Source organism: Myotis daubentonii, chromosome 9 (genome assembly GCF_963259705.1).
Source record: "Myotis daubentonii chromosome 9, mMyoDau2.1, whole genome shotgun sequence".
Classification (NCBI taxonomy): Eukaryota; Metazoa; Chordata; class Mammalia; order Chiroptera; family Vespertilionidae; genus Myotis; species Myotis daubentonii.
The window spans coordinates 54,936,099-54,957,264 of NC_081848.1; the positions used below are offsets into that span (position 1 = coordinate 54,936,099).

General features: G+C 51.2%; 1 protein-coding gene and 1 long non-coding RNA gene across 8 annotated transcripts in view; both read right to left on the reverse strand.

Moving 5' to 3' along the window:
• Nucleotides 1-21,166, reverse strand: part of PLEKHA7 (pleckstrin homology domain containing A7) — a 211,705-nt gene that overhangs the window by 24,551 nt on the left and 165,988 nt on the right. For 6 of the 7 annotated variants that reach the window (XR_009454443.1, XM_059708997.1, XM_059708992.1 and 3 more), the window contains 5 exons: nt 15,270-15,783; nt 14,496-14,582; nt 11,782-11,835; nt 1,251-1,319; nt 989-1,069 (listed from right to left, as the gene is read on the reverse strand). Coding sequence is in view for 6 of the 7 variants with exons in the window: in XM_059708997.1 (XP_059564980.1) it covers nt 989-1,069; nt 1,251-1,319; nt 11,782-11,835; nt 14,496-14,582; nt 15,270-15,783 (805 nt within the window). In the remaining variant the exon portion in view is untranslated. The remainder of the gene's footprint in view (nt 1-988; nt 1,070-1,250; nt 1,320-11,781; nt 11,836-14,495; nt 14,583-15,269; nt 15,784-21,166) is intronic. The other variant, XM_059708993.1, reaches the window with a different exon arrangement.
• On the reverse strand, nt 1,327-11,063 carry LOC132241012 (uncharacterized). Its single transcript, XR_009454444.1, has 3 exons — nt 10,632-11,063; nt 2,495-10,401; nt 1,327-1,859 (listed from the first exon to the last, which is right to left on the reverse strand). It is a non-coding gene; the product is annotated as an uncharacterized LOC132241012 (long non-coding RNA).

The following is a 21,166-nucleotide window of genomic DNA, read 5'->3' on the forward strand; positions in this document are numbered from 1 at the left end:
CTGAGGGCCAGTGTCCAGCTGGGGCCTGAGGGTCAGGGTCTCTGAATCCAGCTCTGACTCTGCCCACTGGGTGGCCTGGGCAAGTCACCTAACAGCTACGCGCCTCAGTTCTCTTGTCTACAAAATGGGCACAAGGCTACCAACTCCTTATGGGACCAACGATGAGGATAAATCAGAGTCCAGGAAAACTCTTTAAGGTCTTAGGACAAAGGGCATGTTATAAACCTTCAACATTACAAATATAACACCTTGACAAAATGCAATGAAGAAAAAAATTCACACTAAGTGTCTAGGAGACCAAACATTGGTGTCCCCCAACTCTGCCCGGCCCACTCCTGCCCTTCCATCCAGACTGTTTCCTCCATAGCCCAGATCCTAGGGGGCCCTCCTCTTCCAGGCTCACCTCACCAGGCCTCCAGGGAGAGTTGGGCCAGAGCAGAATTAAGGGGGTAGGAGGAGGAGGGCAGTGGTATTAAGTCAAGGTCTCCCTATAAGGCAGTGGTTCTCAACCTTCCTAATGCCGCGACCCTTTAATATAGTTCCTCATGTTGTGGTGACCCCCAACCATAAAATTATTTTCGTTGCTACTTCATAACTGTAATTTTGCTACTGTTATGAATCGTAATGTAAATATCTGATATGCAGGATGTATTTTCATTGTTACAAATTGAACATAATTAAAGCATAGTGATTCATCACAAAAACAATATGTAATTATATATGTGTTTTCTGATGGTCTTAGGCGACCCCTGTGAAAGGGTCGTTTGACCCCCCAAAGGGGTCGCGACCCACAGGTTGAGAACCGCTGCTATAAGGTTTCCTCCAGGTTCAGAAAGAACCGCTCCTTCCCTTAAGAAACACCCTTTAAACCCAAAGACATTGTTCTGAATAAACTAACACCCGTTGTTCGATACCATCCCATCTATGACTGTGAAAAGACAAACCTCCTACCCCACCCAGCCTAAGATTATGCAAAACTGATACATACTTTGTTCTCCTTGAGGGCACGTATCTTGTCTTCCAAGTCCTGGAGGATCCTGTCTTGTTCACAGAAGATGCTCAGTTTGACCTGTGAGCAAGAACAGGTTGGAGAGGGCCTGGGATGATGAGGAAAGGGCATGGCCTTGGAGTGTAAACAGGAAGCCTCCAGCTACAGAACCCTCCAAACCCTCCTGAAGCTGCCCACCCCGGGGCTGGGGACAGCAGGCAGCCGACGGAGCGAGCGGGCAGCTACCACTCAGTTCACTCACGTCAATGTCACTCTCGGCAATCTTCATTGGTTTCAGGCTTCGATCCTTGAGAAGGTCCCGGCCTGTCATCTGCGAGGTGAACAAGGTGAAGGAGATTTAACCACAGGGTTTGGGATCCAAACTCCAGAAGGAAAGTGAGCCCCGCGATGGATGGGTGTGGAAGTCTTGGCAGCGGCAGGCAGGGTCACAGCACAGGAGGGGCAAAACTGAGGCACTATCTACTTCATTTTCATGCCTATTTCATTTTAGGAAAAAACTGAAACCTTTTCAAGATTCTAGTAGCACTTGTAAATTTCTCAAACTAAAGGGAACGCAGATATTCAAATTATAGCATCGTCAACTACAGCAGTTTCTATTTGCTCAAAATCAGTATGAATCTTGGAAGATTTGTCACTGACAAGAGAGTTTTCCTACTGAATCTGGAGTCAAACACAAGTGCCTGAAGTCCAGGGCAGTGGGGTGGGTGGACCAGGAGGAATGAGCGAATCCCCGGGACAATGCCAAGCCTTAGCTTCAGGAAGTGTCTGAGCAGCCCACCTCCCGTGAGTAAGGTCAGCCTTCCCCACTCTAACTATCTGGGAAGAGGACCTGGCCAAGGGAAGAAGGAACCTGGGAGAAGACAGAACCAAGAGAGACAGAGCCTAGGCACAGAACCTACACAGAACGTTCTCTAGAGACAGAAGAACTTCGCTGGAGAGAACATGGCAAAAGGTCCTGGACAGAAACTGGCCTCAGAACCTAGAGACAGAACCTAGAGAGAGAACATGGCAAGGGATCCTGGACTGAACCTGACTACAGAAATTGGCAAGAGAACCTGACTAGAACCTGGTGACTGAACCTGGCTGGAGAACCTGGACAGAACCTCTCTGGAGATCCAGACCAGAACTTGGCTGGAGATCCTGGCTGGAGATCCTGGCTAGGCTGCTGATCAACTGAACACTGTCTCCGTGTCCTTCCTTCTTCGCCGACTCCGTCCACACCTTTGGGAACCCCTGGACCTGCTGGGGTTGGACCCCAGCACATGATCAAGCCACTCTTTATCTGTGTATACCTCACCAAAAACACATACTGTGCCCACCAAAAACATGTAATGGAATGTTATTGGCATCTTTATTTATAATGTTCCAACAACCAAGATAATTCAAATGTACCTCAACAATGAAATGGGTAAATACATTGTGGTGTATGCACACAATAAACTATGGTGAAATAATATAAAAAAAAAGAAAAAAAAAAGAAGGAACCTGGGTAATTCCTGGTTGGGGTTTTCAAGTGATCCTGAAATAACTGATGTTGGGCCGTACTTGTATATTACCCCGTCCTCTCAAGACAGGAAGCCACAAAGCAATAAACAAAAATCACCCAAACTTATGGGCAGGTGGAATTTCACATTTCCCATCCCCGCCTGACCCAACGTGGGCAACAAGTTTCCCATCCCTCCCTGACCCCTATGAAGCTAAACCTAACTCTTTAGCCTATGTTTTCATTTCCCTAAATATCATTTCTTGCCGAAAGCTGTGCAGGGGGAAGCGAGGGGGCTTACACAGATGCCCTCTCCCTATGGCCAAGCCATGGGCAGGAACCGCCCAGTTGAATGTGCCCCCCCCCACCCCCACTTAGGGAACTCCATTTTGCAGATCTGACCAGGGAAACAGGGCGTAGCTAACCATGGCCTAGATAGGTGGTGGTGTGTCCCAGTGTGGATGGACAGACAGCTGCTGGCCCTTGCTTTCTCCCTACTCCATCTGGAAGGTCCACGAAGTTTGTGAATGTGAATCAGAAATAGAAATATATTGGCAAGCATTTCCTTCAGAACTCAAGCCCCCCCCCCCCATGTGTCCAACTGTCCTATACTCCCTCTCCTTGACAATCATTATCAGCAAAGGTCAAGGTCAAAGGAGAATGCCTTCTCCATCCATGCCTTGGCCTGAGGACTGCAGACCCGCCCCCACCCATTCCCAGGCTCCCTTTGGCCACACAGTAGAGGGCAGGGACCACTGTCTTATTTATCTCAGTAAAGTCAGCCCCGAACACAAGGCCTGGCACTGAAGGGGACTTGACAAAGGCTCCTTGCATCGCAAGTAGGTCAAAGGGAAATACTGGTAAGTCAGTGCTGTTGAGTTCCTGGAAAAAAATGGGACTTCAGCCAAATTCTGCTCTTCAAACTGACAGATGATGTGTACATACACGTATACACACAGTCACGGAACACACCGACTCCAGCAACAATCCACAAACAAACAGGCAGAAGGGGAGAGGGAGGCGGTGGAATTAATCCTGGTGAGCCACAAACAGCTGAACTTCCCAGGTAGGACTTGGGCCTTTAAACTCAGGGGAACCCAGCAGGTGAACGCAGTGGAGTCTTCACTCTGTGCACAGTCCTTCATCAAAGCAGAGGGCAGAGCTTGCCTAGCCTCCACGGGGCTGACGCTCGGCTCATTTCCCAGGAAGAAATCATGTTCAAAACGAGATATGCTTTGGGGACTTTTCCTCCCGGCAAAACTCTTCCCCGTTTATCACTGAAGCTTTTTACAGATGAGATCTTTTCGATACTGAAATAGTGAGGCAGAGAATCTAATTGAGCGATGCCTCGTTTATCCAGCACCACCAGGAATTAAGTGAGGGATTCTACACAAAAAGGGCATTTTGAGAAAGCCGAACCTTTTCAATTTTTTTTTGGTGGAGTGCTTACGAAAAGTATGCCCTTCACTGCCATCACAGAATGATGAATATATATATATATTCAACCGTTTATGGGGGGACGAGTCAATCATTATAAAAAATCAGTAATATAGAATTTCTTAGAAGCTATTGGCCCTTGATTAAGTGCTCCCAAATTTCTGTGATTTCATGTCCATTTTAGATGGACATGTAATGTTTCTTTTTCTCTCTTGGGGTATTAGCACTCCTTCTTTTCAAAGAAGTAACTTTCCCTTGTGCCCTTTCAATGAGCTGCTCTTAAGGTGCTGTGAGTTAGGAATTCAAACTCGGACTGAGTCTCTTAGGATTAGAAATCCAATGCAGGTGACATTCTTGCTGTTTTCCCGTCTCCCTCCCTGTAGCTGGGTTTGGTGCCCTTCCAGGGAGATGGTCCCACACCTGTGTCTCCCACAACAAGGGCCTTAGTACATCAGATGAAACGTTCTGTCTCCCCTCACTAGGAACTAACCCAATTAGGGGTGACTGTCAGACTGTGACCTACTTTCTCTGCATCCTCAAAGCCCAGCCGGGGCCCATCACACTGAGGATATTTGGGAAATGTTTGCTTAGTGAGTCTGTGATCGCAACAAAACCAGGTGAGCTGGCTGTGCTCAGGGCCCGGCCACAGGTGTTAGAGCTGGGCTTTGTGATCGAGTTCACACAGCTCAGAGGCCCTTGAAGCTTCTGAATTTAGCTGTCCCGGAGAGCCGAGACGACTATGAAATATCCGCAAGAAGTGTATGACATCTACTTCCCCTTTTAAGACTGTGCTTTGTGTTAGCAATGTTTAAATCCACTGACGACATCAAGTGTCGGTTCAAATGGTGTCTGCATCAGAAAGGCACTGAAGGTGACCCAGCCCTCCTACTCCCCTCCACCACCTCCCAGGGACCCCTTCTCAGGGCTCAGGATGACCAGGGGTAGCACCTGCCTCACAACCCGCATCCTCCCTTGAAAGCGACAAAAGCTGGCCGTGTTCCAGGCGCTACTTCTGCATCGGTCAAAGCGAGGGGTGGGAGGTCCTATTTTGTTCTAGTCCAGCTCCAGACATCACACCCTGCCCCGAAGAAGAGCCACCTTAATTTAATGCAGGTCCACGGTGGACTCCGAGGACACCCAGCTCCTCCAAGATGACCAGGAACAACCGCTCCCTCCCCAGGCTCACGCTCGACTACCCAGGCCATGCTGGTCTCTGTCTAGGCCAGGCCTCGCTGTGGAGGCAGATGAGGGAGAATGGGACATGACACAAGCTGAAAGCAAAGCTGGGTGAGCCCCCGTCCCCACCCCGCCACCCTGTGGCAGCACAAAAGATGGAATCACAGGACAGTACGGATGAGAGGCTCAGCCTGGTGCACCAGCCAACACGCTGACAGGAGCTTAAGAGAAAGCAAATAAACAGAAACGACTGGCAGGAAGCCTGGGGTGGCCAGGAGAGCTCCTGGTTAAGCACGTGATGGAATGGCACTGAGCCAGAAGCATGGGATGGCCCCGCCTGGAGACACAGGTCAGATCATCTTACGCGTCTCCTGGGCCGCCAGCCCTGTGCTGACTTCTTCAGCACTCTGTAAAGCACGTTGATCAAAGGTTCGTTATTTTTTATCTGTTCCAAACAGAAAGGCAAACACAACAAAACGTCACAGGTGAGACATCAAACAACACTTGAAGGAGCCAGAATTTGGGGAATGGGCAAGGGGACCCTGAAGGAGGATGTGTTATATGCGGTCCAGTGACTGGGACTCAGTCCTCGTGCTGGCTTCCCAGCTGGCGGGCCTTTCTGGAGTTCAGTTCCCTCGTCTATAAAACAGGAGATGGTAAGCTCTGCCTGAAGGACCTCTGTGCAGGCTTGTTTACGTGAGAGCCGAGCTCCGTGCCCACTTGATCCTGGGTTCTTCGAGAAGCAACTTTGCCGTCTCCTTCGTCCTCCCTCATCACACACTGTCATTTAGAGCGGTGCCATCCTTAGTCCTGCAGACCCTCACCTCCACAGTGTGCTGCACCTGCAGCTAAGGCACCATGTCTCACCCAGGATCCCAGTGCTGGCAGCTGCTTTGAGGGAAGACTGTCCTCACCGGCTCAGACAGTGGGTCTCAACCCTGGCTGGAGCACTTGCAATGACTCAGAAACCTGAACAGATACTGATGCCCGAGTCCCAGTCTGAGAGACTCGAATGTAGCTGGTTTGGGGCGGGGCCCGGGCATTGGGACGCTCAAAAGCCCTCCTGGGGGATTCTAATGTGCAGCCAGGATTGGGAACGAAGACTCCACAACGGTGGCTCTTAAACATTATGGTGCTTCAGAACTACCCGGCGGGCTTGTTAATGCAGGGGTGGGCAAAAGTAGGTTTACAGTTGTGAGTAACATTCTTTTGTGTGACTAAAGCTACAACCTGCATCTTTCTCCATACAAACAACTGTAAGCATACTTTTCCTGTCCCTGTATACAGCTCTGCTGGGCCCCACCCCCAGCAGTCCTCACCGAGCTGGAGCTGGTCTGGGGTAGGCCTCGGGCCTCAGGATTTTGCATTTCCGGCAAATTCCCTGGCATTGCTGATGCCGCTGGCCTGGCATCACACTTCCAGAACCAGTGCTTTGAAACAATATCCCTCAACCGTGGCTACACATCAGAAACACTGAGGGAGATTTTGTTGGTTTTTAAGAGCAATACCTGAGTGCAATCAATTCAATCAGAGCCGCTAAGGCAGCGATTCTCAACCTGTGGGTCGCGACCCCTTTGGGGGTCGAACAACCCTTTCACAGGGGTCGCCTAACACCATCGGAAAACACAAATATAATTACATATTGTTTTTGTGATGAATCACTATGCTTTAATTATGTTCCATTTGTAACAATGAAGTTGGGGGTCACCACAACATGAGGAACTGTATTAAAGGGTCGCTGCATTAGGAAGGTTGAGAACCACTGCGCTAAGGGATGGGACCCAAGCAGTGATGCTCAATTAAAGAGCTCCCCGGGTTGTTCTGGCTCATGGCCAGAGTTTATAAGCTCTTCTCCAGAACAACAGACCTCAAACTTCATATGCACAAGAACTGCTGCAAAGCTTGATTTTTAAAAAAGAATTCTGGGCACCATCTCCAGAGATTCTAATTCAGCAGAATCCCAGACTTGCAATGATTTATCGAGCTCCCAGGGGGTCCTGCAGCAGGTGGTGCCCAGATCACACCATGAGGAACTTCGCTCTGGACGCTGACTGTGGAACAGACCTGAACAGGGAAGCCCTGATCACAGGCTCAAACCGTCAGAAAGGGCCTGGGAGCCAGGCACCTGGAGCCACTGGTGACATGCCCCTCACCAGGGACAAGCACCTTTCTGGAGCTGACTGCTACCTACTCTACCCACAAAGGCATCAGCTGAGCAGCTGGCAGACACCCTCCCCTCTGCCTCCCGTCCCAGCTGTGCTTCATGGCTGCGAAAAACAGTTCAAGCTGTCAACAACAGGGAACCCCCACGCCCCCCTGCAGACCCAGCCGGGGTGTAGGGTCTTAAAGTGCAGAACTTCGATGCCAGAAGTACAATTCAGCGAATGCAACTTTAGGGCAGGTGAACTGCATGGTACACGGAAGGAAGGTGGCAGGTGTGCAGTGAGTCAGCGGGTTGAATCCCAGCCGTGTGACTGCAGAAGTCACCCCTCTGATACGTGGATTCCTGGTTGATAAGGTGGGGATAATAATTCCTATTGCGTTGCTCAAGGATGCTGAGAGGATTAAGTGAGATAAGAACACCAGGTGCCCAAACACTGCCAGGCAGAGAGAGACGCCTAATCTATGTGGATCCCTTTCCACCGTGGCACCGCCAGCTAAAACGCCAGAGAAGTAAATGTTTCCCAAAAGAACATTAAACAAAGTGTCTTCTAAGACAGTGGCGTGCACCTTTGTGGGATCGCTTGGCACCGCAGCAGGAATGCTCATTTCAGGAAGAAAAAACCCCACATCACCACACCCTGATTCCGGAAGCTGAGCATCGCTGATGGAGGGGATGATGGGCTCTGATCCTTAAGTCTGTGGCCAAAGGGCAGAGACGAGGGGAACTCTAGGCCAACCTCCTTCCTCCCCCGAAAGGACCCGGGAGGGACATCTCACAAGGAGCTGGTGACCGTGGGGACTGTGCCTGTCATGATCTCCATGCCCAGGCCCATTCAATTGTGTCCACAGAGGCCTGCGTCTCAGGGGCCCCCGCCCGACTCAGCGTCCGCTCATTGTGTCTAGCTGACAGTGGTTCTCAACCTTCCTAATGCCGTGACCCTTTAATACAGTTCCTCATGTTGTGGTGACCCCAACCATAAAATTATTTCCGTTGCAAATTCATAACTGTAATTTTGCTACTGTTATGAATCGTAATGTAAATATCTGATATGCAGGATGTATTTTCAGGGGTCGTGACCCACAGGTTGAGAACTGCTGGCAGGAGCCAGTGGCCTCAGGGTGCTCCTGATCCAGCTGCTCATCCCACCCAGTGCTCCTCTGGCCTCAGCTGCACCGTGGTGGAGAGTCCACCGTGACCTGGGGTGGCCCTTTTAGAAAAATCTCTTTCCTACTAAACGGAAACCCGTCTACTTCTAGCTACTCTCCACTTGTCCTAACTCTCCCTTAGGGCCACAGAGGGCACCTGGAAATAGTTCAGAGCTTTACAGACTGTCTATGTCTCCCCTGAATTGACCTAACCTCTGACATTCTGCACTGGAGCTGTGCTCGCCGCTGTGGTTCTTGCTTCTGCCCAGCATGCCCTCCCTGAGGGACCTCTCCTTCACTCTGAGGGGAGGTGAGGCCGGGAGGAAATGAACCTGGATTTGCAGGGGCCACCTTCCCTGGCCATGTGGAGGCAGCCTGCACACCAAGGAAGGTAGACCAGGGACAGCATGGTCTAAGCCCGTGGAGTGTAACCCTGTAACGTATATTCCCTTTCTGGCTTAGCAGGCTGATGTGGGTTTCAGACTCTTGCAGGCGAAAGCAGCCCACCTCTACACTCCTCAGCCATGGTTTGTAGGTCCTCAGCACCTCTCCTTTGATTCCAGCCCTTCCCTCGTCTGGATCCCCAAGGGAGACAGCCATCTGGGAACCCTGTACCCCAGCGGGGTCACAGCAGAGCAGGCCCGTTGCCTCCCCGATATGGGCACCCCGTCCCTTGGAGGCAGGCCAAGGTGGTGCCTGCCTTTCTGGCAGCCACGCCAGACTGATGACTCACACGCAGCACAAACCCCAGCATCTCTTCCCACATGGGCTTCTGGTCCATTGATCTGGGGGACTAGTTCTCTGAGAGGAGCCAGCAACTGGAGCAACATCCACAAGACCAGGGAAGGCCTGGCATCAACACAGCTGTTGTTCATGACAGACAGCAACAACTTCCAACTGCTAATGCTTGGGGCACCCCCAGCTCCCAGCCAGTGAAACACCCCAAGGACACACCTTGCCTCCATCACATCAAACACATTTCCTGGCATAACGACCCCCAGTTCGGTTCCATAAAGAACTTAACTCCTCCTGGTGCACAGTGGTAGGAGGAGAGTTTTAGCAAAGTCTGGGAGGAAAGGTGATTAAGAGCATGAGCTCCAGAGTCAGAGCAACACATAAATACTGACTCCCCAGTCACTGCTCATGTGATTTCTCTCTCAGAGCTTCAGTCTGTACAACACAACCCGCCACCTCCCTCCCAGGACTGCTCAGGGGCTCACACACTCTATCGGAGCAAAGCACAGCGGCCGGCACGCGTGATACCCTGAATGTGTTTTAGCTTCTCTTGGGAGTCAGGACACACAGGGACCCCTGGCCTTGCTCTGCTAACCTGTGCCTCGGTTTCCCTCTCTCTAGACTCCCTTTAACGCCAATCCTATAGTCTGAGCTGGATCTTTACTCCAGGACAACTGTGTGTTCTGGCTCTCCCACACAAACAGGAGTCAGGAGACAGCTACTCCCAGGCTTCTGGCCCAGGCACTTCACGGAGTTCCTCTCGCCCTGTGCACCGAGCATGGCGAAGGGCGTCTCACACACACCTGTGCTGCTGCGGGGCTGAGCCTCTGCCACAGGCCGAGGACGTGGATCCTTCTGTGCTCCACGAATCCTTCTGTGCCGACGGCACGGCCCCAGAGCAGGGGTGAGGAGAAACAGCGACATGGTGGCTGGCGGTCGGGCAGGCCAGGGACCAGGGGTGTGGGGGCACACGTGGCCGACGGAGGCTAGGGGCTGTGGACCTCCCCAGTCAGGTGGGGATTGTGGGCATGGTGGAAGGACCCTGCCCTGTCCCATCAGGGCACGGAAGCACGGCTGCACAGTTAGCCCACGCCCACGTCTGAGCACTCGGTACCCTGAGGCATTACTGCCACACTTACAGTACTCGTTCATGCCACGGGAGCTAGAAATGCCCTGGTTTTGAGGGAACCCTGTTTTGCTCGTGTCCAAAAACCAAGTCAGACTTCCATTCACTGCACCTTCCTTCCAGAGCCTGAGACAGAATCCGGAGCAGGGGTCCTCAAACTACGGCCCGCGGGCCACATGCAAATACAAATATTGTATTTGTTGCCGTTTTGTTTTTTTTACTTCAAAATAAGATTTTGAAGTAAAAAATATGCAGTGAGCATAGGAATTTTTTCATAGTTTTTTTTTTAAACTATAGTCAGGCCCTCCAACGGTCTGAGGGACAGTGAACTGGCCGCGTTTAAAAAGTTTGAGGACCCCTGATCTGGAGCGTGAACAAGCTACCTCCAATTCCTGAGGCCAAGGCCACACCACCCTCACCTGGCTCCCTTGGCTCCCTCCATCCCCTTCCCTTTTATCTCAGCCAACGCAAATATTCTGGCTCTTCCAGGCTCCACCCACACGCCACCTCCTCTGGAAGTGGCAGCCCACAGAGATCCTCATTATCTTCGCTCTGAGCACCGGGCCACATCTTTGTAAATAAGTCTGTTATTTGGGGATGTTTTCTTTCCCCAACCCAGAGAGCCCCGATTTTACTCTTGCACCTCCCCTAGGCTTCTCCAGGGCCGAGTACACAGCAAGTGCTCACCAGATACAGCAGTTAATTAGTTGTTTTCTAAACAGGCTGCCATAGGGCCTGATGCTCGTACCCCGCTTCTACAAGCCCCGTTAAAAATCTCTGAAGCCAGGTACCCCAGTCACCCAGTCACCTGGGTGACTCCCACAGCCCTTGCCCGCCTCTCATGCCCGCAGTTAACTAAAAGTCACACTCCTTCAGTCTGTCTCATGGCTCAGGCATAAGAAGTGCTCTTCACAGGGGGAGCTTCCAGAGAGCCCGGTGAATGCCACAATGGCAGCTGTCAGGCAGTGCCTCTCGGTTCCCCGGCTTCCTCGGGCTCTCTGTGCCACGGAGGCTGATTGGAGCCCGGAGCTTTATCACCAGTGATCATCTCCTAAATGGGGGGTGGGAGAGACGGCGCCCCTCAGAGCCACGTAATTCCACGTGGAACCGTCTCCCCAGCAGCGAACAATCCACCGACCTACTTGGGACCAAAAGCACACACCAGGGGCTTCTCTGAACCAAACTCGGCCCCACCCCACTGCAGGCTCTGAAGAGGCAACGATTACTATTTGGAGGGACCTTTGGTTCTGACCAACGACAGGAAGAGATCCGAATCTTGTGGCCTCATTCGGTAGGACAGAGACTCACAGCAGAATTCACAAGAGACTAAGCGCAGAATCTGAGGCTGTAAGAAATAAAACTCCTCTGACTGGACAGCAGCCGTCTCCATTTGGGATCCAGATTTGATCAGACCTGCACGGTCTTTGGCGTGGGCCTGGCTACGATGGAGCGGACACGCTCAGTAAGGTGAGTGTCCAAGGGACGCGAACCCCTGACGCGGCTCACCTTTAGGTCCAGGTATTCCAGGTCTTTCTTCAGCTGGAGGTAGGTATCATCAGCCTTCAAAGGAAGCACAGAGAACCCAGTTATGAGCAGCAAGGGTTTCCGTGTTTATCTGTGTGCTTGCGCTTCATGAATGGTTTACATTGCACAGCATCGGGGACAGCGACCACAGCAGACCAACGCTTCCCGGGCCACAGAGGAAGCACAAATGTCCTGGTGCAGCTTGGAGCCCGCTCTCAGCATGATGGATCTTGCAGGTCGCTGTGGGGAAAGCCAGCTTGTCCCCTCATCAGCTGAGGGGGCAGTTTGATGGCAAGGAGGCGGACAGCACACATCCCACCAGAAGGCAAGGACAGCAATGCCATGAGGCGGAGGCGATCTCCTGAGACAACTACAGAGGTCTCCCTGGAAGACGACATCTACACCTGAGCTCAGGGCCCATTGACGGCCGGTACTCCAAATTTTGTCATCAAACCTTTGCACTGAGTTATTCATATGCATGAAGCAAAATGACCCATGATCGGTATGGGTAAATGCCTGGAAGAGGCCGGGAGATGGCCCAGGGATGTCCCCTTATGACCTTGGGTTTCAGAATAATAAACACCAGTAGCCACTGGACGTTTCCTGGAAGCTGGAAGTTCTGGCTTCCTTGCTCAGCGTGGAGCCAGAGTGACCACATCGGGAGCTACCTGAGGAAGGGCCAATGTCAGACCTATCAGCTCGTATCGTCTCCGACAGCGCTGAGTTATTCAGAATAATTACTAGGAAAAGTGAGAATAAGGAATAAGGAAGAGACTGCTCTCCTAGAACTTGTGCTTCCCGTGCAATAGGTCATGGGTGCTGACTGTGAGGCAGAGAGGTTTCCAAAGCAGCCCAGGCACACTCTCAGCAGACTAAGGCCTCCAGCAAGCCGAGGCGAGCATGGCTGGGAAGATGGTCCGTTGACAGCTCTGATGCAAAACAAACACACAAATAAACAACACGACACATGCGGGCCATGCTTTTAAGCATGAGAAGGCCTGAAGGACCATTGCCAGGGACACTAATTAGCAAGATCTTACTTCTGCCCCTAACCTGTCCCCTTACCCTTCCCTAGTTCCTTAATCAGCCCAGTCCCTACACACTTTCTTCTTTTTTATTATTGGTCCCTATACACTTTCCATGGCAGTAAGAGGGACAGAGCAATGTTATTAAATCATTAATACATTATTAATAAATTAATATTATATAAATGTTATTTAAAAAACACCCAAATTCACAACTTAGGGTTTTTGTAAGTGTTCCCTTACTTTCATTCTCCCAAGTACATTTCCTGAGTCCCTCAGGTCCCACTAAAACAGGACAAGGAAGGCGACCATCCCATCGCCCTGTGCATCTGTCTTCTGCCGATATCTGTGCAACTCAGAGGGACCAGTCCTGTCTGCACCAGCATCTTCTTTAAGCTGCTCCAGATGCTGGGAGGGCAACTGCCTGGACACTATGCAGGCAGGACCTGGGGTTTGGATGTAACCGAGGGATCCCGGGCAAGTCACGTCTCTTCTTGACCCACTGCCTGCTGTGCGCTAATAATGCCTGCCCTACCCACCCTCTCCCAGGTCACTGTGAGGCTCACCAGGGTAAGGGATGTGAGGCTGCTTGGTCTATTGGCTGGGCACTCTGCCTTCTCCCTCCAGGCTGGCACACACCTTTAGGCACCCCAGGAGGACCCACGGTGGTAACAAGGACGACAGCCAGCACAGCCCCTCGGACATGGCCACACACCAGCCTGCCAGTCCCTACTCACAGCCAGGGAAGCCACAGTTCAGGGCCCTCACACCACATGCAGCCTCCTCCCCGGTGCCCGGGCGCGGGCCCCACCACCGTGGCACAGTGTCCAGCAGTCACATCCAGAAGCAAACAGGCAGGGAACGAGGGAGAGAGCCAGACAGCAAGGACAGACCAGAGCGTGGCACGGGGGAACATGGGCCAGCACGTCACTCCCTTGCCTCCGGGGTGGCCCCCGGCCCCAGAGACCTGGGGTGCTGACCTGGCAGGTGGGAAAGGCCAGCTGGGTCTGCAGTAACTGGCCCACGGCGAAATCTCGCACACTGGCCAGCTTGGCCTGGTGCCGCCGTAACCGGGTGAGAAGCAGCGAGAGCTCCTCCAGCTGCAGGTGTGTAGACACATCACGAGGAAATTAGCCACCGCAGGAGCACGTCGCTATAATTACTCTTCGCCCCGTGCTGGGCCAGCACGGATGTGACACCATTAGGTAATTGCTGCATTAATTCTGTCATCAGGACAAATAAAGGCACTGGCGGGAAAGGGGCTGCAGGAAGTGCTTTTTCCAGAAAACAGCAGCCAGCAGTGGCCCTCACCCAGACTCACACTTTGAAGATGGTTAACTAATCAAAGCAAAGACCAGGAGAGGAGCTAACGAGAGAAGAGCAGGTGGCTGGAAAACGCTGTCCGAAAGAGAAGAGCCCACGTTCTCTTCCACTTCCCCAAGCTCTTCGTCGGGTCTGGGAAGGACCCAAAGCTGGCGGCGTGACCCTGAGCAAGTCATTCGACTTCTCTGAGCCTCAGTTTTCTCATCTCTAAATTGGGGGTTGAAAACTGCCGTGCAGACCGCATTGGATTAACTTGGGGGGTGGAGGAGAGGGGGGATCAGACGAGATTAGCCCTTGGCAGGCTGCACTGTATCATTTGCCTGGAGGGGGAGATGAAGCCCCACTTACCGATTTTCCGTGTAAACTGGGAGCGCTGACAGTGTGGGTCATGTAACCCATGGAGGGCATGGAGCGTCGGTCCACGTGCGAGGAGTTCTGCAGGTGGGGAGAGAAGAAGTCACACTGAGGGCCGGGCAAGGGGGCCAGATCCTCTGCCACTCACTGCCAGGGCAGCCTTCCTCAGGCACATCACCCCTCTGAGCCTCACTCTTCATCTGTAAAATGAAGATACCCCCCTTTCCCACCCGGTTACAACAGTGACAAACCGTGAAAGCCCCCTGACGAGTGAAAACGTAAGTTGGATTATTATACACTAGAGGCCCGATGCACAAAATTCATGCAAGAGTAGGCCTTCCTTCCCCCCGGCTGCCAGCACCGGCTTCCCTCTGGCACCCGGGACCCGGGCTTCCCTTGCAGCCCTGGCTTCTGGTCTAATTAGCATATTACGCTTTTATTATTATAGATAATTAAACTGAACACTGACAGCTTTTCCTGCCTTCCAAGCTGCAAGGAAGCAGATTTCTAGTTGTCTGGCCCATGCAAGTTACTCATTTCTTAATGCCTCAAGAGTTCTTATCAGTGAAATGGGCGTAACAGCACCTACCTCTTTGGGCTGTTGTAAAAATTAAAGTAATTCCTTTAGCCCTGCACTGACACCTAAAATTACTGTGTAAGTGTGACCTATCATTACCGCAAATTGCTCAAATTTGTGTTCAAACCACGTGAGGCTCCTGGTGCCCTAATGCTGGGCCCCAGCAGCCCGACCGGAGTCCAGAGCCTCACCTTGGTGGTGTGGCCCCATGTCTTCCTGGGAGAACTGCCCAACGAGATGTCCACACTCCTCCTCTGGTCCGGTGGCCTCACCGTGACCCTCTCTGCTGGTGTGTGTGGCCGCCGGGGTGGGAAGGCCCGCGGGGGTCCCGGGGGGGGGATGTCCGAGGGAGATGGAGGCACGGAGATAGAGCGGGGCACCTCCAGCATGCTCCTGCTCCGGCCCTGCTCGGGGAACTCCGGGGAGATGGGCGCCGTGGGGCTGCCGTGCCGGAACTGCTGGCGCTGCTGCCACTCGTAGAGCTGCCACACGGTGCCATCGCGGTGTGCCCGGCGTTCCTCGCTCGACATCTTCAGGTGGCTGGCTCGGTCCTGCGCGTACTTGTAGTCACTCGGCAGGTTGCGGGGTGGAGGCGAGGAGCCCCCCGATGGGTGACGGGTGCTCCTGGGAAGAGTCTGGTAGTTTTCTGGGAAGGACAGGGACTGGCTGGGACCGTGGCGAGGAAGGGTCTGGTCCGGGGGGAGGCTGAGGAGAGAGGAGGACAGGTAAGATGACGCCAGGGTCTGCAAGGCATCTGGAAACACAGCTAAGTAAACGTGCAAGGCCAGGCCTGTAAGGACCCCAGAGGACAATCAAAGCAGACACCCAGGACTTCCGTCTCTTGGCAAAGGACTCCAAAGCCATTTTCCCCTGTCAGCCTCGGAGTGTCAACGCTCTACCAGGCCGACTTGGCCACCCCACGCCCATCACGTCAAGGGAGGAACCCTGCCTTCTCCTCTCTCCCACTTAACCCCTGTCAGCTCTTCCGATGGGTGTGCACATTCCAGGAAGCACCTCGTAATTCTCCAGCTCCCCAAGATGCTACCTGTGTCCGGTATCGCCACACCAAGTCCTGCAGGTTCTTAATGGACGTGCTGACAGCAGTTCCCTTCTTTTTCTACTACCCTAGTCCAGATACTGATTAATGACCTCCCCTCCCCCAAGACAACTTTGAGACCTTCCTCACTAGTTTCCACACTGTATGCAGTCAAGTGTTCAGATCCAATCACTGCCGTGCTCCATAAACTTCCATGTCTCCCCACTGCTTATGAAATCTAAATCCCTTCGCCTGGTCCTCATAGCTCTGCAGCGTCTGACCTCAACCCACTTTGCAGTCCTGCTGTCTTCTCACTGCTCCTCCTACTGGGACCAGGACTGAGCTGGGGCAAGCCAGGGCCAGGCGTCTCGGGCCCAACAGGCCAGGAGGCCCCCCTCGGATGTGGCCCTGTCATTACTGGAGCCTGAGAGTGAGAGCTTCCCCCTAATCCCGCCCAGCCTCCTACACCCCTGGGCAACTTCTCATGTGGAAAAGGCAGGACAGTCTGACGTGGGCTTGAGTCCTAGCTCTAGAGTCCTAGCTCTGGCATCCACTGGCGATGTGACCCTAGGCAGCTTGCCCACTGCTCTGAAAGGTCCATGAGAGAATGCAGGCTCCATGCCTGATGCATAGAAGGCACTTCACCAGCGGGTGCTCCCTTCCCAGCTCTCCTCATTTTCATATTGTTCTTCCCTCCCCCACCTGCATGGGCTCCCAGTGCCCTGTGCACCCTAACTCACTCATTCTCCAGGACACTGTCCGTCCACAGAGGCCTCTGCAATGCCACAGTCCTCGGGGTTCTTGCTCTGCTCTGACTTAGTGACTATACAGTTGCTAACTTTTCTGACGTCCTTGTCATACTTGTAAGATATCTCTTTCTCAGCCGAGCTGCACCTCCTTGCAGGGCAGAACCCGTGTCTTACATTCTGTGGGGTTGTCCTGAGAAAGTCTTCATGCATAACCAGCCCTTTAACGAATACACCAGCACACAACCAACCAGCCATCTTATGTTGCAAAACAAAAATTCAGCAAAGGGCAAAGTATAGCGATTTATTCAGCCTTAAAAGTCAAACCTGAGAGGCGGCATGTTGTCAAAAGAGAACAGGTGTTAGAATCAGACAGGCCTGGGTTGGAGTCCTGACCCTGACTTTATCGATCAACTTTATCCAATAAATTTCTATATCGTGTTTACCCCAAGCAAGACGTGCGGCAGCATCAGCACCACCGGGCAGTTAGACGGGCAGGTTACCAGGTCCCACCCAAACCTGCCAAGTCAGAAACTCTGGGGGTGGGGCCTAGCCACCTGTGTTTTAACAAGACCTCAGGTGGCTAACATAATAATTGTTCTAAAATCATTCTAAATTGTTTTAAAACTCACCTCATTTCATCTCTTCCTTACTATATGTCCTCGGGTGTCATTTATAGCCTCATTTTCCTTACTATAAAGTGGGAACACTAAGAACCATTCAATGGATTGTTGTGAGGATTAGAAACAGTTGTCATACGCCAGGCCAGTGTGGCTCAGTGGTTGAGCAATGACCCATGCACTAAGAGGTCGCTGGTCAGGGCTTGATGCCTGGTAGGGGGCGTGAAGGAGACAGCCGATCAATGTTGATGTTTCTCTCTCATCAATGTTTCTCTCTCTCTCTCCCTCTCTTTCCCTCTCTCTGCAAAATCAATAAAAACAGATTTTAAATACAAATAGCTGTCATTCAAAAATGGTAGCTTTCTTCTCCCTTTTCATCGTTATCTTTGCAGTTACAAGAGGTCATGTTGAGATCTCTTCCACCCAGACTTGTCTAGTGCCTGTGTAGCTTGTCTCCTTGCCACTAGGTGGCAGGGTTTGCTGCTGATTTCCCAGCGTCAGAGGGGACCCTGACCCTGAGGAAGGGGCAGTGCCTGAATCCTGTAACTGCGGTGATGGCAATGGCACAAACCAGGTGGGCTCCCCTGGGGAGCGTATGACTTTACTAACCACTGTTCACTTTGCCTGAAGCAAATGCAAACTATACAGAGCATGTCCTACCTGTGCCCCCACACCCCTCGGTGTGGCTCTCAGCCCACCGGTGCTGCCTATGTGTCCCATGGTCAGAGACCCACTGGGCAGTGCCCCAAAGCCCTCAGCTGGCCCTCTAGCCTGTTCCTTCAGCCTATGCACTGCCTGCCACTCCCCACCTTCCCACTCCTAGCGCTGGCCCCCTGGAGGCAACCCCAAAGATCCCAGTCCCATGGTGAGCCCTGGCTCCCGAGGAAGGACCAGGAGGTGGGCAGGGCTGTAAGATGACATAAAGATCACCCTGGGAGCAGCTTCGTTCCAACAGCAGACCCATCTGCTGGCCCCCAACTCCAGACTTACCCCAAAAGAGTGCTCAGGGTCTCTTGCCCTCGCACCCTGCTCTGTGGCTATGGGGCCTCCCTGTTCCAAAAGGCACCAAAGCAAACAGGATGTTCTGACACAGCCACTATAAAGTGGTCACATCAGAATGTAAAATCAAATTTTATCACCAATTCCTTATTCAGCAGACCGTCCTCACCCTCACTTCCATACTAACTCTGTAGGACTTTCACTTTCTATTCTGTTCCTCACTGATGTTTGAGTCCCTGATTCCACTTCCACCCCCACCACCGCCTTTTTACTTTACAAGTGTGCATTAATTTAAACACCAGGGGATAACAGAAGGCTAGCATTTCAGACCAACCACTTAGGATGTGTTAAGATTCTAAGGGTACATCAGCCTGTTCCCCACAAACCATCATCATAAAGGAGTGTATTAATGTGAAATATAATATATATCTCCAAGTCCTGAAAGAACAGTTATAAACAACTTCTTGTGGTCTAGAGCCACGAACACAAGATCCTAATACAGCCCAACCAACCCTCCTTTCAATGTCCAACGTGCTCAACCTAATGAGGTTAGCAAAGTCTTAATCACACAGCAGAGATATCCATTGTCTATATTTTCAAATGGAGGAGGTCCCTGCATTAAGCAGCCAGATCAACTTATTTCTTGACAGTAAGAGATTTCAAATATATCTTTAAGAAAAAAAAAAAAAAGCCCACAACTCTGGGAATGCAAGGATCACTCAGTCCTTTCAAGACAGAAGTGAATGATCAGAGACCAAGCACTTTGCTTACTCAGACACTGACAGCTTTCTTCCCAAAAGGGTAGGTAGTTCATACTCTGCCTTCTATTCCTCACTTTTGCTTTTCAGCCCACTGAGAAATGCTTCTACCACTAGTCTGAAGTTCTTCTCACCGTGTGCTCAATGACCTTCAAGGTCAACGGACTGTTTTCATCCGCAGACCTGATGTCACCCTGCCCCTTAGATAAGAATGGCTCAAACTCCCATCTCACATCCTAGGGACAGTCTAACGCCTTCCCCAGCTATCTCTTATCTGCTGGTGTTGACTTCTCATCCTTCAGCTCCCCGATGTGCATCCCACCCCCAAACACAGACCACTGTGCGTAGCAGAATAATGCGGATTTGTGGGCTGCCAGAAACAGTTATGTGGAGACATTTCACATTTAATAACCTATCACTGCATAGCAGTCACTCAGCTTGTAGAAATCCTTCTGCCATACCGCTACTCTGCCAATGCCTTGTGAACCATTCTCAGTAACAGTGCCATGCCAGGCTGCTGCTCAAAGTCCACCAATGGCTTCACAGGCCTCAAGCTTAAATCCAAACTCCCCATCAGGAAATACAGGCTCATCAGGGTCAACCCTTGCCCTTCCTATCTGCCCCGACATCTGGTTTCTCCTGCTTTTGTCTCCCCAAGCCAGCTCCACACAGACTTCAGTTCCTAAGAATCGCACGGAAGAGGAAACGGCTAACTTATCATGAGTTTCCCTTTGACCACAGTCTACTCTCCAGGATCCCTCTCCTGCTGCTAACTTCTAAGTGTTGGGGTACCATTTACATGCTGATTGCCCCCAATTAGCATGTCCAACCAGCCCTCAAACCTCAACATCACCATCCATATCTAACTGCCTACATGACATCTGCCCTTGGATAGCTAATAGGTTTCTCAAACTTCTATGTCCAACATGGAAACCCTGATTTCCCCCCAAACTAGTTTCTAAACCCTCCCCACATCAGAACCACCCAATTATTTAAGTAAAAATTCTAGGGATCCTCCTTGTTCTTCCCTTTCTCTCATCCTGCACTTCCCATTCATTGACAAATTTTGCTTTTAAGCCTCTAAAATGCACCTCCAATCTCTTTCTTTCTGTTTCCATTGTCACCAATCCCGGCCGCTACAACAGCCTCCTTCCTCCACAGGCGCTCTGTAGATTAGTAATATTATATCATTTACCTCTTAAAACCTTCCAGGGATATTCCTGTTTGTATTTAGCAAGTAAAACTTACGCTGACCTTTAGTGCATTATATTTAGCTTTTAAAAGTGAGTTTTCTCTATGTACTGGAAGGAAAAGATCTTAGTCTTAGGCCGTTTGCTTGTGCAACAACTGGAAAGGAGCAATGTCGTTTGTTTTCATTCTTTTTCCCCCCCAAAGCACAGTCTGCTGTAGTGTACTTTATGTCTGACCGAGATAATTGCGGGGGGGGGGGGGGGGGGGAACGACACACACTACAGATTATTTGTAAAATATTTGCCTCTGAAATATTTCTTTGTAAATCTTGTTTTTAATTGAGGCAAATGTTTCAAAAGGAAGATGCAGACTTAAAGCATGGAACTTTTTTTTTAAATGGTGTTTTGTTTTCATCTATTTTCTATCAGATAACATTTTATTTCTAAATTGGAGGTAGTCAGCACTCTTCAGATGAGTATGTACTTTTATTGTAGAATCTTCTCAAAATTAAACTGAGCTTACTCAGGTTAAAGCAGTAGATACTGAAACAGCATACTCTCATAGAGCAGCAGAAAGAACTCTGGTACTTGTGGCTCATAGAAAATAGTCCCCTAAATTTCAAAGTCCAAATCTGAGAATTACCAAACCCTGTGATTGTGGGGCCCACAGTGCTTTTAAATCCAGGGGAAAAACCATCACCAAAGCCTTGTCTTAATTTTTGTCATGTATGTAACTGTG